This window comes from Anticarsia gemmatalis, chromosome 4 (genome assembly GCF_050436995.1).
Source record: "Anticarsia gemmatalis isolate Benzon Research Colony breed Stoneville strain chromosome 4, ilAntGemm2 primary, whole genome shotgun sequence".
Classification (NCBI taxonomy): domain Eukaryota; kingdom Metazoa; phylum Arthropoda; class Insecta; order Lepidoptera; family Erebidae; genus Anticarsia; species Anticarsia gemmatalis.
In genome coordinates, this window is record NC_134748.1 from 5,783,136 (window position 1) to 5,801,199 (window position 18,064).

General features: G+C 36.8%; 1 protein-coding gene across 5 annotated transcripts in view; it reads right to left on the reverse strand.

Annotated features, from left to right (window-relative positions):
* Positions 1-18,064, reverse strand: part of Sp1 (transcription factor Sp8) — a 68,586-nt gene that overhangs the window by 14,011 nt on the left and 36,511 nt on the right. Inside the window, exons 1-2 of one of the 5 annotated variants that reach the window (XM_076113272.1) lie at positions 16,590-16,859; positions 13,844-13,891 (exon numbers count right to left, since the gene is read on the reverse strand). The exons of 1 other annotated variant lie outside the window; for it this stretch is intronic. In XM_076113272.1, the coding sequence (XP_075969387.1) occupies positions 13,844-13,891; positions 16,590-16,667 (126 nt within the window). In that variant the 5' untranslated portion in view covers positions 16,668-16,859. Of the gene's footprint in view, positions 1-6,544; positions 6,756-13,843; positions 13,892-16,589; positions 16,860-18,064 lie in introns of those variants that run through there. 3 more of the 5 variants (XM_076113273.1, XM_076113275.1, XM_076113277.1) reach the window with 3 other exon arrangements.

The following is an 18,064-nucleotide window of genomic DNA, read 5'->3' on the forward strand; positions in this document are numbered from 1 at the left end:
GAGTTGACAGTAGAACAATGAAAACGCCGCTTCTTGAAACTTTTTTTGCCCGGTAGAAGGCATTAATTAGTGGTGCTGCATCTTCGAAAATAACCTTCTCCGTTGTCGGGCCATCACGTATTGACAGGGCGCGTGATGACGGCGCTGACGTGCGGCGGCGGCGCCTCTGGGCCCGTGACTTGCAGCTTGCCTTCATTACGGGCCTCCGAGCCGCCCCGGCACTACTCCACACACTAACAAGCCGGGCTAATGCAATGAGTTGCAAAATCACAGCTCGACCATCTAACCTCACGTCTATTCCATTTTATTCTTTGTATCAGATAGCACAAAGCGCATAATGCCTCAGCACAATTCTGGCAGTGGAATATCCAGGAGCTGTCTGGAGCGATTTTGATGACATTAATGACTCCCAAATCGGACCGACACTTTTAAGTCTCAAGGGTTCGGAGCGACTATATTAGTTTCCTTCGGTTGTCGGGAGCGTCGGCGGAGACCACTATTAACCGAGGGCGGTAACAACAAAGAGGTACAAAAGAGCCCTTCGAAAGTAATCATCGAGGGTGATTGTGGCGGCGACTGTGAGATGCAACGAATCTGTGCTCCGATAGTTTGTTTAGCGATTATTGGATTGATTGCTTCGAGGAGTCTTTCACGACTTGCTTATTATAAATGAAATAAAACAAATATGTTTACAAAAGAATATAGAATATGTGAATCGATCGGCATACTTACTATTATCGTTCTTATTTACTTAACTGAAAAAACTGGACAGAAAAAGGCATAAATAGCCTTATTATTGTGATAACATTTAACATGGTAGATTGTTTTAATGCAATTACGTCGAGAATGTAAATAATTTCCTGGAACATGCCTGTGATGGCGTCAAGTAACTTGTTATTTTTTCTAAAGCGAAACGAATTTTACCACACTTCGTTAAGTTTTGCATCTATTACTTAAGAATATTTTAAACCGCTTTTTTTTACTTTGTACATTATGCGTAGGTTGGTCTTCTAGTCTCCGTACATAAGAAAATCTTCCTTGTTGGTCAATAAGTAGAGTCAGTTTAACACTATAATTTATGTATTCCGTAGAAGCCTCTTTGACATTTTAGTGCAAGGAAGCATTAGGTATCATCTACAATTACTTGTTGAATATTCGAAAATATTTCGAATAAGAAAACTTTACATAAACCGAAAAAATACATTTTATGGATAATCTTTTTATAACACATGGAAACCTAATGCATTCTCTTCTCTTATTTGGCATATGTGACATGACCCATTGCTCGTACCAATATAATTATAAGTTAAGTACTAAAACATCGGTAATAAATTGTATAATTATATGTGTATTTACACCAGCCATCTTTACAGTTCAAATGTATTTGCTCATGCGCATGCAATACATCTTCTTAACGACTTCTCACATTTAGTCAGAGTACTCGTTACGTTCCAAACAAATACTTCAAATGCACCTTTTGAAGGCTAAACACTTTTTATACTGTTGCTTGGTTTTATGAAGGAATGTCGTCATATGCGAATTTATGGAAAATATCTGCATAAAAAATGGGAAGAACAACGCCTTTTGTAAGCTGTAATGGAGGGTATAGTAAACGTTGGAAAATATTTGAGAGAAAATCGAATCGCTTCAAAGTATTTTAGATTTTCTTAAAGGATGTCAGAATAGCCTAAATATTTACTTAATAGGTAGGCCGAATACCTTTTAGTAATAACAGTTTATATTGTGTTTGACAACAAATTGATGACAATTCACACCTGACAAGGTGCAATTTGGTGTCCGATATTAAATATTTAAAGTCAGTCTAAGACACCGATGAAAAGGTTCAAACCAGTGTTAGGAATTCGAAAGTAACTTTTCAAAACATTAATACCAATGCTATTTGTAACATAATTATTATTGCATGCATAAAAAGAGTTGGTACACATTGACAGTTAAGTGGACACATTTCAAAACGACCCTGAACAAAATTAGCGGTTGCAACAACGTCAAAAGAAATAAGATCAAATACTCAAGCATGATATCGAGAAAGGCGTAAACGCCTTTTAAACTCCAACAATTATGTGTAACGGTACAAAATTAACGTCTAACAAGGAGTATTAAAAGGTCATTTGTGGTTGCGGGAGGAAACTGCACTTGCGTTGCGGTTGAGCCGTTTTTCTTCTGTACATGTTACCTACAATAATAAGGCTCATTGCGCCTCAAACTATAGATAATTGACGATAGATCTGGTTGAAGTCCCACCACTTAATATAATGTACGGTTTTAAATGTAGCTTGCACGTATTTGCCTAATAACTATGAGTGCAACTTTGAAATATTGTGAGGAGTTTCTTGTCTGACACTTGTTATTGATTTTTTGTACATGTTGCAGAACAGGGTGTCAGTTATGTTTTGCCTTCTGGTGTTTCCACGTTTACTTGCGGTAATTACTTAACCTAATTGATGGACACATTATAATATTTATGGGCCGAAGCTAGTAAGACTATCGGGCTTAGAAACAGGTGGAATTCATAGCCCTTATAGGGTTTAAGAAACAAGTTTTATGTTCATACCGCCGTCAAAATGTCAAATAAAAACCGTTTAAAATTCTTATGACAAATGGCCTATAATTAAAACTGGGTAATTATTTTTAAACAATTATAAAGATTAATTCGCAGGCGATCCGCGAATAAAGCGAATATAAAGCAGAGCACCAAATGTCGACAAAACAATTAGACGTACGACAATAAATCGTCGTAACACGCGCACTGACAGATTTGCACTTCATTAGTGATTTTTTTTAAGCGTAGCTGCGACAGACGCGCGACTAACATTGTTAAATTTGTCGCCGGCACCCGTCGCGTTGACGGATACCAACGTAAATAACTTAACGAGATGCTTTTGAAAACGTTTGTGCCGTTCTCTGCAGGTGATTCTATACATATTAGGCTATCAATTTATATTTCTTCCGAGCAAGGATTTATGGTAGTTTAGCAATGGAAAAAAAGTCTGCAATCAGAATTTTTATTTACTAAGTTTCTTACACCAACTCTAGTTTATTATAAAAAGACACTGCAATTTTCTGGAAAGCGGACAATCTGCTTCTATCATCAAGCTTATAGTCATTACAGGCATTTATTGTGTATCAACCATATCTCTGTGTAGCAACATAAATATCAATTTAACAGATAAGCCACTGCATCAATCTAAAACCAACTGTCACGTGACGAGAGTTTAACTGTCTGCAGGAATGCGCCCGCGCACTAAATATTACCGCCATGACAGCTTCATTTAAATACCTTTTGTCAATGAACGGGTTAACACGAGAAGTTGGTGCTATAAAAAAGAATTATGGCGGGTGCCGACGGCGGCCGCTACCGATACGACACTTATTTTTTTAAATAATTGGTTCATGCGACAAGTATTTTAATTAGAATTGTGTTTGAAGCATGTGTTGTCTTATATTAATAGATTTGAGTTATTAATTGTTTGTTAGGGTTGATGACGTCAAGGTAAATGAGGGTAAGTAGGTACTTATTTCATTTAGAGCTCTACTTAATGAGAGTTTATTTGCTCGTTAAAGAGAAAGAATTTTTACTTCTTTGATTCTATTTAAATGTTACTCTTATTGTCACCATAAAAACATGCATGTCAAACTAACAGATACCGAATCCTATCAGAAAAAAATTGTCTAACTAAACATTTTAACTGTAAGTGGTTTCATCCCGAAGTTAAAGTGTTTAATCCTAAGCAAACTGTAACACAAAGCGCATTCTCTATCAAAAGTGACGGATCTCGAGACGTATTGTGGTTGCTTGTACTACGATAATAGCATTTGGTCATTTAGCGATACGCTACAATACTACAGCGACGACAGAACATCGGATTTGCGAGTCTCATGGTACGATGACAAAGCAGAGTACCTTAATCCCCATAACAGCCATTTAGGAGCATTACAAATAAAAGTTTGTCGGTCGTCGATTCGGTTCAATGCCACAATGGCCATTGAAGGGACTTCACGCTGCGCTCGCTGTGAATGGGACAGCGCCAAAAAAAATCTATTAGACACGCATAATGGCTCCGATGTATGGAACTGAAGTGCGGATAGATGAAAGTTCTTGATTTGTTGTGTGAAGTGCCTGACTGACTCGGTTAAGAGTTTTACAACTGATGTACGCCACGGTTTTACGGTTTTATAGTCCGTTTTAGTGTATTATTCCGATTTTGCACTCGTATTTTTTGTTTCTCTTTTACTTAAACCTAATCTTTTCATTGAATTTACTTTTAACCTATTGCTTTATAGGTAAGAAGAATCATTGATTAATACCTAGAAAATTTCAGTGACTTCCACTTTAATGAAAAGTCTTAAAATAAATCTGTTTAAATATAATAAATATAAAAAAGTTTTACAGAGACTCAACCGTTTTCATTTCAATCTAATTCCCAACAAGGTTGAAGTTGGCATCTAGCGTAACAAACTCAGACTGAAAATCAGTTTTCCTCCGGCGCCTGGTAAAGGAGGAAGGAAAACTGAGAATCGAATAACTAGACGCACTGACAGCAAAGAGCAAAATTTATAACTCACTCTACATAAACTATAACAACTTGAATTACCTATAGTCAGTTACCTTATTCCGTATCCCAAGGATGTGTAACGGTATTACTTAAACCGCACGCGAGCCCACGTTTTCAAGAGATTCAAATCAATGATTGCCAATAATATACCTAGCTATTGTTCAATAGATATTAACATAACTAAATAATCTTCCAAACATTATTTTCAGAACAATACACATTGTTCTCTGTTACAAAAGACGAATAAAATTGAAAGATTTGATTGAATTTAATCGCTCCATTGATTTGTATGTTCCGTTGACAAATATTTTTGTCGGAAGATGGATGGAACAGGAAACAAATGGAGTCGAATGGAAGGTATTGTTTGATTCGATTGGTTTGATTGAACATCCTTTTCACAATGAGAGGTGGGGACGTGTTTGTAGGTGAAATTGAGCTATCGGTATTTAATTTGGTTTGGATAAAAAAGGTATTTGTTGATAGGATTTATAGGGAGAGGATTTAATTAGTTTCTCCACAAATTAATTTAGATAAGGCGCGAGTATCTCGGTTATATGTAAGTTCGTGTTTTTTCGAGAATTAGAACCAAGAATTAGAACAAATAAGTAAGTATTTGTCAATATGTAACAGTTAGAGATAGTAATAAATGAAGATGCAAATACAAAAAGAAAACTACACAAGATAGGTACTTTAGCTAGAGGAAAACAAGGGGGGCATTGCGGAAAATTTATTATGAAAAATATACTTTTCACAGATTTTGCATTGCAATAAGGTAATAAAATAAAATAATCAGACATGCAATTTCAAAAGGGCACAAGTAGGATGTTTCTGTAATGTGAGATGTCACTTTTTCGAAAATAGATAGACAGGTATAAGTAGTACTTAGTAAGTAGATACTTATAAGTACCTATATGAGAACTTGGAGATCGTAGAGATATAACAAACTACATGCAACAATGTATGAAAAATCTGAGAAAAAGGTCCCAACACGTGAAACCGTAATTATTTCATTAATTATAATATGCCGAGTGTTATTCGTTACATTGTCTCTTATTGCAATACGACACGAATGGTTCAGAGATCAACATACTAAATAATAAAGAACAGTGTGACGTGAACGTGATTCTAGGTTTTTCTTTTGATATAGAGCCTTTGTTCAACAGCGAGAGACGAATTCAGGTTGATTAAAAACAATGAAACATCGGCCTCTGCCCAGCTGTGGGATACCTACGGATTTAGGTGAATTCAAAAATAATAATAATATCTACGGTCAGCTACAGTCGGGTTTAACTTGCATAAAAACTAATAAAAAGTTGGCCAAGTATTTATGAAAACAAGGTTTTTATACCAGGTAAGTAAGACGGTCATTGCAGATCGTAATAAAATAAGGATAAAACAAGATAAAATTAAATTGATTAACTATAAAATGGCGTTGTATTAAATCAGGTAGCATTGTTGTTAACCTCTGTCATAGTTTGACAGGTTTATAAGTGTAGAGATGCAACATGCCGACGGTTGTAAAAACGGTATATTTATAAAACTACTGGTACATACTAGATTGTTGTTGTTTCTAAAGTGAGTTTGTAAGTATCAATTAATTTTGGTGTCTTTGGAGGGTTACATCATAGCTTCAGGAGTTAAAGATCTAACCAGTAGGCATAAATGTTGTATCATATTATACCCAACCTTTATCACGCTTATTGTGCTATGGATGAAGAAAGATACAAAAGAACAACAAAAAAATATTAACTAAGTAAGTACAATTTTATCCAATTGGAATTCATACAATCTTTTTCTAACGATAAAATCATGCGAAATCACAAATAACACCGCAGTAGATCATTTACTCCCCAATATATAAGCATGTGAACAAAATAAATATGAAAATCAAAACACGGTACTCCATCTTCACAATGTTTGATGAAGCAGCTGTTTTATGAAACGTCACAACAAATAGTTGAACAACTTACAATGGTCTTGTTGGTCGGCGGCGCCGGCAGCGGCGCGTACATGTCAGTGATCATCGTGACAGTAACGAACAGCTCGAACAACACTAAACGCGACACATACCGCACAGGACAACTACGAACAGTACCAACAGTACGAACATTACCAAGTGACACTTGTTCCCGCGAACATGGCGCGACGACGTGCGGTGAGCGGCGCGACCGACGTTTGCGAGACCATAAACCGACGAGCGCCCACTACAGCGGGGGAGGCTCCGCCGCGGGGGAGGGGGGTGTGCCGGTAGGCGGGGCTCACCAATCCCAGCCTCTTACCGCGCCCCGCCCACTCCCCGGCCCGCCCGCAAGGTCGCAGGGCGGGCGTATCGATCGCACGCGCTCGCACGACCAGACTCCATTTTATTTCGGCTCCCTCGATTTGCATAAACTTTTTTGTTTCAAATTATTGCTTAGTTGGCGCACTTTGTGTTGTTGTCTTGTCTACGTGTAATGTACTGTTACCCTTACGAATCGTTAGGCTTGTTCTTGAATAATTTCTTTGATAGTTGTAAAGTTTAATGTTGGTGCAAAAAGTATTCAGTAGTAATGGGCTCTCTTTACTCTGCCATTTTGCTAATTGTTAATGTACGTACAAATTAAAGACACTTGCCTACTTATTTTAATAATTGAATAAAATAAAGTAGTGTATTAAAGTTAATGTGTATTTTCCGGCCGACTAAATGCATGGTACAACAGTAGCAGTTAGGTTAGAAAAGCAGATTTAATACCTATCTACTTACAAGTTTATTAAGTATATATTATGTTTACTTTTCTCTTTTCTTTTGAAGGATTTAAATAGGTAATTTAATTAACTGATGGTAAGCAATTACCTGTTTAAATAAAGAGGATTGGTAAAAAAAAATAGGTTAGTGTTTTTATGTTTGCAAGAAAGAACAATTTGAAATAAATTGAAATAAAAATTTACAATTTCAAATATTTAGCTACATACTTATCTACTGTCCCACTCCTTTTCAAACTCTTCCCAGAATAAAAGGAATTAGGCATGCCCACCATGCTACCTAGAGCGGCATGGAGACTTCGTATTCACTTGCAAAGTTTTCATCTACTGTCAAAAAGTCATCAATACATATTTCTAACACATATTAGCCTAGGGTAGATAGAACTCCAAAAAATTGTGGGTGAATTAGCTCGATTAAAGCCTAATTTCGTGGGAGGCAAAACCTTTTATCAACATTTAAGTCATTGAAGTTACAATCAAGAGATTTTTTTACAGGTACCCATCACACGTCTGTGGCTTAGTTGATAGAGTAAGTATTATATGTAATTTTGACAGTTGGTTTCATATTTACTACTGTAACTTAATTTAACTGATAGGATATCTTGACACTTGAATGTAAAATGTGAAACTAGCCCTTAAAGATGTAAAAAGTCAGAAACAATGCTCTTCAACAGGCCTGTACATTTGCTTCTAGGACCCACAACGCTACGTTAATAACAAAAGACCTGTGAGGCGAGAAATGTATACGCATACCGTAAGAGAAAAAAGGACAACGCATGCAGTTATGCACATATCTATCTGATGTGTACAGGCATTTTTCTTTATTCTTGCAATTAAGACACTATTGGGCATGCTTCCTTTTATCACATTACCTACTACACGCTTGAAAAAACTGTTACAAGTAATTGAATGTGTGTTACGGGGACTTGTACAAATGGCGAACATATCATTTCGCGTCGAATTGAGATCCTCATCTTTTTTTGCACTCGGTTATAAAGAACACAAAGAAAATTTACGCACGATAAAAATACTTATAAACGTAAGCGATTGATCAATTGTCCATTTGGAAAATCGATTCTATCGTTTAGTCGATTGTGGTTCGAAATGCCTTAAGTAGGTAAAGCCTGGTTTTACTTTATATCTTAAAGAGTACATTATCTTAATGTTTGTTTATCGTATGGTTAGTGGTCAACCTAGTGTCAAAGTTGTTGAAGCCGCCCGAGAGGCCTTTGACATGGCTTAACGACTGTTGTCTTAGTAGACAACAACCGGGACCGACTTTTAACGTGCCCTCCGAAGCACGGAGACGCCCAGTTCAAATACCACTATGCGGTCACCCATTTACGGAATGACCGCGCCAATGGTCGCTTCACCCACTGATCGTTTACCGACCGGTGAGCGCAACTGGCTATGGGCGCCTCAATTATCTTAATTATTATCAGTTAAATCTATATACCTATAAATATTTTAATAGAATTACCTGTATTAATAAAAGTTGACAAATTGTTGTTAAAAATAATTAAACAATAAATTGCTAGACAGTAAAAAGTCACTACGACTTTTTATTGTCTAGCAATTTATTGTTTAATGCGCAAATTAAAATAAGGTGACTGTTTCAGTACATTTAAGAACCTTTGGCACACTTAAAAGCTATGTCTTGAGGAATTTCTCGACAGTAGCCTAGAGTTTGGTAGCGTGCCTGGTATATGGCGTGCCTGGTATGGCAGGACTCTACCCCTCTTAAGTGGGACTGACATTGGAAATGGCGAAACGTGAGTATTTCTTGCACCTCAGTATACACCTTCTAGTCTATAACAGACATGGTGTTAGGTATGTATGTGTACGTATGTTAAAAAACCGATAAAAATGTGACTAGCTATCCCGCATAATCTTTAAAAAGAAAAAAATCAGTTTCAGGGTAAATGTTTTTGTCATAGAGAGGTGACAATCATGCTTTAAAACAAGGCAACAACATGAAATAAATGCGATAGTGTTTTAGTTCTTCAAGTTATTGGTAAACCCAAAGGCAATCCTCTAACAAAGATACAACTTAGTCATAGCTTTGCAGAATAAGCCATAGGCACTGAAACGCTAAGTTGTTAAAGCACTTCTAACAACTCTCTTACAGTTTATGAACGTGTAAAACTTGTTCCTTAGGAGAAAAGACACGACTATGTAATGTCTTGGTTAACAGAAAGTTGTTTCTCTCTACAATATAGGGAACTAATTCTAAATATTCGTTTGTTTAAAATCTTGCCGTTATAAAATCATTTACTCATAGCATTTCCCCTACACACAGAACAGCTGACAGAACGTTATTACGCGTCTAATAGCTCGGGTGAACGACCAACAAGGTGTTAAACATAATGAAATATAATGCTCACCACAAAAAACATTATAAACACGACCAAATAATTTGTAATGGAACGTGAAAAAACGGCACCAAAGTTTGTTAGAAAAAATATGATGGCGCCCTTCCGCGCCCCGACACCAGAGTTCCTTCAGACCGCTAAATATTCTTAGAGGAACGTCGTCGCTTCGAGAATAGCTTAAACGGCTAATAGTTTTATGACACGCATAACACGAGTAAAATGCTCTGTCAATGATGCAAACAATAGTGAACTTTATACTGTTGCTCTCAAGGTACGACATCCTATTGGGAACAGACAGGAAATGACAGTCGCGAGGCATTATAGCGACATTAGACAGGGGTGCCATCGGGTTCGTAAAATAGTGAAATCGTGGCGAGGTGAGCGGCGAGGGGTGCGGGACGGGGTGTGTGGGCGTGTCCGGGATAACGAAATAAAAATGCTCAGCCCGCTCATGGGCGACCGTGCGAACTCCGCTTAACGCAATAAACATTTTAATTTGAACACGAAACTCACGCTGAGATGTGAAATTACGACGTGAAAGGGCGGCGTGTGCGGAAGAAATCAAATTATATGGAAATTTCACGATAGGCGTTACCGCGAGCCCATCGCTGCAATGAAATGAAAAATCCAACCCACGCGTAATGTAATCGTCCTACTCTTACTACAGTAAATCAAAGACAAATTGATTGAAAAGTGCCATTTAGATGGACATCTGTTTGCATACAGACATACACATTATTTCATATACTTCATTTAAGTCACTCTGTACATCATTTAATAATTTCATATAGTATTCATTAAAGCCGTCATCAGCATCATCGCAAGCAATACAGTTTACAACCCAAGCATCTCGCGTAGAAGGAAAATTTTGTCCTTCAACCAGTGGACAGCACAATCTTTGTAATCTCAGCCTACGCCTACTAACAACGAATAGAGCAGGTAGTTTGTAGTGGCGATTTCCTCTATCAGATATGTAGTTGACACCAAATAACTGGCCGGCGTCACGAGCCGTGGCGGAAATAGGCGGAAGTGTCCGACGCCGGCCCGCATCATCCAGATCACAGCCAGTTAACATTGGTGTTTCATAGGAAACTGATATCTACACCTACGAACATATAGGTACCTACTATGTCTATCATTGCCAAATTTTGTAAATTGTCTCCATCCAGAAGACAACTCCCGCACTAAGATTAGCTCTTTTGTCGCGTGGAGTTTTACAGACAACAGACACAAAGCTCAACCAAACCCGAAACTATTATTTGTGGATCGCGCATCAATGGAATCAAACCCACGACCTCCCGACGCAATGTAGCTGCGTAGTCTCCTTAACCACTGTGCCACGGAGGCAGTCAAATATTTTATTGAAAGACCTTTTTCAAGAATCCACATTTGCGTCATACTACCACAAGTGACAAATAAAGTATGAGCTCCTTGGCTTACACCTACAAGAAGTTTTAATAACACCTTAGTACGCTAGTTACAGTCTTAGTTTCAAACAGTTTCGAGTTGTAGCCAATCAAATGATAACCTGTCATTGTCCATCGCCTATTAAACAGTTTCGAAAACAATAGTTAGCAGAAACAGTGTGAAGTAAAAGTTTTACTTCTTTTGTTAGTGTGTGACGACAAAGGTAGAGCGGGTTGGATAGAAATAAATGATTGGTATTGATTGTGTAAGAGCGCATTGTAGGTTAAAAGTGCATTCTGTACTGGTACGTTTTGATATAAATATAAATATTATTGGACAACACAATATTGACATTGCACTGTCTGCATAATATTATCTATACTAATATTATAAAGCTGAAGAGTTTGTTTGTTTGTTTGTTTGAACGCGCTAATCTCAGGAACTACTGGTCCGATTTGAAAAATTCTTTCAGTGTTAGATAGACCATTTATCGAGGAAGGTTATAGGCTATATATCATCACGCTACGATCAATAGGAGCCGAGTACCAGTGAAAAATGTTTAAAAAACAGGGAAAATTATGATTATCTTATGTGACGCAAGCGAAGTTGCGCGGGTCAGCTAGTAAGAAATAATTTTCAAAGATAACTCACGAACTATTCGTGAGTTATCTTTGAAAATTATTTCTTTAAAAAATAGCAAAATGTTTAAAACCTCGAAAGTAGGCAGACACTGCTCAGCTTTTTAAAGTACAAGGCGAGAAACTTGTAGAACTAAAGATCATTACAAAATTTTCTATTTCCAATTATACTCAGAATAATAGTAGTATGAGATATTTATTAAATTAAAAATTTGTAAAGTGGTAGAGTGAACTTATTGCTCAAAAAAAATACTACAAGGAATTAGCAATATCTAAGTATATCAATATCTAACAAAATTTATTACCCATCCGAATAATTGTACCATCTAATCATTTATAACCAATCAAATCTCCAAGGCACGATCGCCTAGTATCTTCAAACACAATTCTATTGATACCTTAACATAATGTTTGTTTATCCATTGTCGCTGTAGCAACATAATTTGTTAATATTCCTACGGCGGGCCACACACTAGGCGCTGCCCGCGGCGTCTCCCGAACCCTCAATGCTCATTGTACCATACATCGATAGCCTTTTGAATTGCGCTTAATGTTCGCAACGTAAAGTGAAACAAGCAATCGAGCTTAGACGGTAGAGATAGCGAATCTGTTTGCGAATATTGTTGTATTGTATTCAAATAATTACGTAAAACTAAATGAACAATACTTGTTTAACGACTTCTGGTTCCGTGTCTAATAGAGGCATTATAAAGACTGATTTGAAAATGATTAATTTCTACGCGAATATTGCTAATAGATCATTGTTTTATCTTTGTTTTTAGATGGTTTGCTCCTCACAACACTCAAGTGACTTTTTTACCCGAAAAAACATTTCCAGCTTACGAATCGCAGTTATAATGGTTACAACGAAATCCTTTAAGGTACGTGGTCCTATGTTTTAAGTAAGTTGACCTAACATATAAAAGGTTAGCAAAGGTTGTCTGCGAGTTAGTTCTATACAATTAATTGTGTATTTACTGTGGTAATAAAAGGTCAACAACGAATAATAATCCCACTAGTTTCTAATTTCATCTAACTTTAGCAAATAGAAATTGATTTTAAGTCGAGCTAATAAGTGGTTAGATAGAAGTCATGCAAAAGTGTAATCAGTTAAAGTGAGAAAAAAATCTCTACATTATTCTATAATAGACCGCAAGATGTCCATCAAAATAATTCCTATATCATACACAAGAGAGCTTCACATTAAGCAATCTTAAATCTTTCATAAAGCATCACAATATCTTAGCAGTACATTGTCATGGATAGCGTCACGTGGTGTTGCGCACGCGCACGAAGCGCCCGGCCCGTGACGAATGCATTACTCGCGGCTCTCATCGCTCACAATGCACATTTCACAGTGTCCATCGAATCAAAAGCCTTCGATGACGACAAATCAAAATTACAGCCTTACCGATTTCGTCATTCAATATTCGTTCCGATATAATTTTACCGGTTCGTGCCGGAAAATTGTAATAGACCGCTCAGAAATGATTAAGGAATTGCAATGCAAATGAATTAGAATTACACGATATCTACATGTGCAATTTGTAATGCTACTATTAAGATGTTTGTACTTCGATAATGAAATATACCTCACGTTTAGGTTAAGATATCCTTCAAATTATACGATAACATTTTAAATCCTACAACAGTAACCTAATCACCACTAGCTTAATCCTAACCGTACTAAGATTCTGGGAAGGTTCGCCTAATAAAGACAAAGCTCTGGAATTTGGAACGACAAGATATCGACTTCAAGCCTTTATGTACGTAACTACGTGTCTACGTGTCTTCAATAGAGAAACGGACTACCTGATAGATGTTAATTTGCGTAAGTTAAGAAAGTTATTCCTTGTCTTTTATTATTACGGCCAATAAACAAAGCTAGCGTTGTCGTGATTAATATCTAGGAGAGAGTAGGAAAGTAAGCTTTAAATGGGATTTGAGAAGAAACTTATAAGTACACCAGTATGATGATTGTTCTACATAACCGTAACGATAGACTAACAGAACTGTATCATTGAACGTCAACAGTTGATGAGATAGCTCACATTGTTAGTGCTAAAGTCACAAATATATAAACAAACATAATAACAAATGCTGTACTTACTAATATCTTCATATCCTTGTGATCTGCCGTCACGGGGTCGATACTAACCTGGAACAAGAGAAAATGTCATGAATATCGTGAAATTGTTCAATAACGAAAGTAAGGAATAATAAGACTTGAGTCGTAATGATACAAAGAGAAAATAACTTAAGTGGGTCATACTGAATCTCAGTAGAATTTGCCAATTCAGTAAGGACTTATAAAGACTAAAAACAAAAACCTAACGGTCAGCATAAATTCGATATCCAGAACCAAAATTGATATCGAACAAAAAGCTGCCCATTGTTGATTTCCTATTTTCCCATCAGTCAATGTAGAAAAACAAAAAACTAATTAGAAAGTCCCTAAAAAGTTAATATCATAAGTCGGGGCCGTACACACGAGCGAGCGAATTTAATTTGGAGCTTTTTTAATTACGCCAGGAGAGTCGGTCGGAGCGGGGCTGAACGCTGAGCGGGCTGGTTTCGGCGCCGCGCGGCCGCTAGCCCTGTAATTATGGGCCCCGTAATTGCGAGACCCAACAGTGTGCACCCCGGCCCTCAACCCTCCCCCGCTACCTAGCCGCAGATAGCCAAGGAAATTAGAATACCGGATTTTTTAGTCCCATGTTAGCGTCAGTTTTGCGAAATGGCCGTAATTGTGTTTCCAGTTTTTTTCCGTTTTGCATGTGAACTTTGACAAAAATATTTGAAACCTGAGAACTCGACAAAATGTTTCGTTATTTCAACAGTGGTTCTATTAAATGTTGCTGGATTTTAGGTGAACGCATGAACAAGATTTGCGGAGTTATCGAGCGATATACGTCAGCGTTTCCCGAGCTTCGTTTGATTTCGTAGAAATCCTTACACTGCTCGCTTTTCAACTTTAATTACGGAAAAGACACTGTCCTGTTGCTGACGGTTTGAGTCAATCCTAATTATATTATTTAGTGGGCGTTTTTATTCGAGTGATGCCGATGAGGAAAATATCGTGACTGATTTTACATTTGCAAATAGTTCCAAGAAGATTTCTTTATTCAATGGGTTAGGTTAATTTGTGTGCAGTGTTGCGTTCTACACATATGTTCCAGTAATTATTTAATGCAGTATTTATTCAGAAGCGTAATTCTTTAAGCATATTGTACTTGCACGATAATACACGAAAGCATAATAAGGAATCTTCGAGACTATGGGACTATGGTAAAGGGCTCAGCATTTGAAATTATTTGGTCTGATTTCTCCATTATTAGAATCAGTCTAAACAGATATTGTACGGAAAGTTTCTTAGAGACGAAAAAATCACTCTACAGTAAAGTTATTCGACTATGTAGAAATCGGATGTTAAAAAAAGTATTTTGACATACGATAGCGACTAGTAGTTCCTGAGTGCCACCTTCAACCCTGTATCTAAGGGTTTTTGCTGTTATCACTTATGATAAAAATTATAAGGAAATTTAGTTTTTTGGGAAAATCTTTGTACAAAGAAATATACCAGGTTAATGTTACGGCAGGTGATTGTCCCGCGTAGTGTTTGGTCACCGGTTCTAACAGTAGGAGTGAATCGTACGTTTAATTACGATGACTCGCCATTGTAACTCGAAAAAATATTTTATACCGCATTATGATAATTATACATTCAGCCAATGACTAATGTATACCGAACTACTTACTCGGATAGACATCTTTTGATTTAAATCTTTTTTGATATACGTTTTACTTGCTTTAAAGATGATTTAAAACGAAATCAGTTTATTTATGGGCTAGCTTTTAAGTGATTATATTGCGAGAATTAAATGGATTATATACAATTATACTTTTTACTCGTTAACGATTCGTTTTCAGAATCGAGACACGCAAACATCGAATGAACACTTTATTAAAAAATGTTTAAGCTAATTAATCAAACTGTACTATAAATTTCTTTATTCATTTACAAGTAACATTTTTCCAAGTAAAACGTTCCTTGAACTTACTAAGGCACCGATAATAAACTGAATCGTATTGTATATTTATCAAAAATCAATTAAATAACAAACTGGCATTATAAGGAGCAACAATAGAAGAAAGGCGGCTAACGGCTTATTGTGGGTCGCGCGAGTCGCGGCGGACCCCGGGAGGTGTTTGTGCCATAATCACGCACGTAATCACACCAATTAAATATTTTTATTCTCATTCTGCCTTTTGTAAACTGAACCCAATATGCGCAGGCCTTTGTTATATTCACCAAACTCTTTGTTTGTCAAAAGCGTGAACGATTTTTTGCGTCTTCCAACTAATTCGAACGTAATCAATGAAATAGCTAATTATTGTATTGTGAGAAGCCTAATAAACGTTGCAATTTTTCCACAAAAAACGGTGTCGGTTTACAGTAATTATGATTGCGTTGTGAATAGAAGTTAATTACCCAGTAATCAAGTTTTCGTCCAGATATTTAGGTATATTGAAACTAGCAACTTGATAACGTTGTAAATTGCGCCGTAATTATAAGTTGTTGTGCGCTAAAACACTACATAATTAATTGATAAACCTTGCTTATAACAAATCACGGCAATAAATAAAATCTTTTAACAAATTAAAAGAGCCAGGATTCAATTCAAATAATTAATTTAAAATATTTATTTTGATTTTATTTTGCCACACACAGTCTGATTAGAATAAAAATAATTAATAGGAAAAAATAAAATAGAGAATAAAATTGTCATTTAAAATAATAAGTTATTTTAAAATGTTCATAAAAGAAAAGAGTATTTATTTAAAAGAGTATTTACCTCGTTGAAGTAATTATTGTTGACATTATGCGGGACGGGGTGCGAGCCCGCGTGTTGTTGGTAGTACGCACAGTTCATTGCGGCACATCAGATTCTAATACGACACCGGGAAACACACTTTAGCACACGCGTGACATTTTTTCATGTCAAAGGAAAATTTTGAGGAGCAATTATCTCGTAACGAATCGATGCGGCGAGCGAATCTCGCCTACTAATCCTACTAATTGTAGGGTTCGCGGTCCGGTGCGCGAGTTGTCGTCTCGCTTGCGGTCTTGCGTCTCGCTCGCGGGCCGCGCTCCGAGCCTCTGCGCGTTTGTTTACGCGCGGGGCGGCGCATGGCGCAGGGCGGCTCGAGGGCGGGAGCTCGGCCGCACACGCAAAACTAATGTACTACGATAACGCACTCGCTGCGTTACTAAATAAAAGCTTTGATTGTTTCACTACATTGTACTGACCCTTTTTGTACAATGGAAAGTCTAAAGCGCCGCTTGATTTCTATGTGTTTCTTTAGCAAAACCAACCCTATTTTTATTTATCGGTAGTGTAGCAAAATTACGTTGTAAGTGAAGTTGCCTTTTGAAAAATATAGAGTACTGTTATTATCGTCGTTATTTTTCTTATAAGCCTTTACTAACGGAGACCTATTAAATTCTGTAATGAGTATTTCTATTTCTGTAAGCTATGAGACGGTGATTGGAAAGGAAACCTAATAACTAGTAACTATGCCGTCATGGACGAACGACGCATTTTCCCGAGGAAGTCGTTACCTCCCGCAACTAACTGATTTCATCAGTAATTGCAGTCAACTTAGAAATTAGTACTTAGTTGTATCTGTACATTTGCATGCAAAATTGTAAAATTGTCAAGTCTCATTAAATCGTCATCTTCTTTCTACGCAGATAGTGGTTATGTAAGTATGTTACCGATCAACATATAAATCGTAAGTATATATAATAAGTACCATTTTACACCATCCAAAAGTAATAAATGTTTCCGGTTTATAATAAAGAACATCGGGATCGTTACCCCATGCGACTATTATAAAAATTGGTCCATTTTTTACTGTCCCAATCTGTGCGGGGGCGGATACGGCTCATATGACAGGATACACTTTCCTTTCAATGTTGGTATCATGCGAAATAGTCACGTGATGCCACACAACAGATGTTCTAGCAGGATTTAATATCGATTTACTTATAGAAATTGTAATTTTACGTGTAACCGGATATAGAGAGATTGGATGCAAATTTAACAATAGTTACACTGAGATTACGTAAAAAACCTGAAGAAATTATGTTAAATTGAAAAATGAAGGATGGACTTGAAGATGTGAATGAAAACTAATGTTGTGGCCGTTTCAAAGAGGTTTATACTTTTACCGGAACACGATACTTTAACAAATAGCTGATATTTACTGAAACACATAAAACTGCCGCGGTGTTTTATAGTTTATTTTATCTATGCAGTTAAAAGAG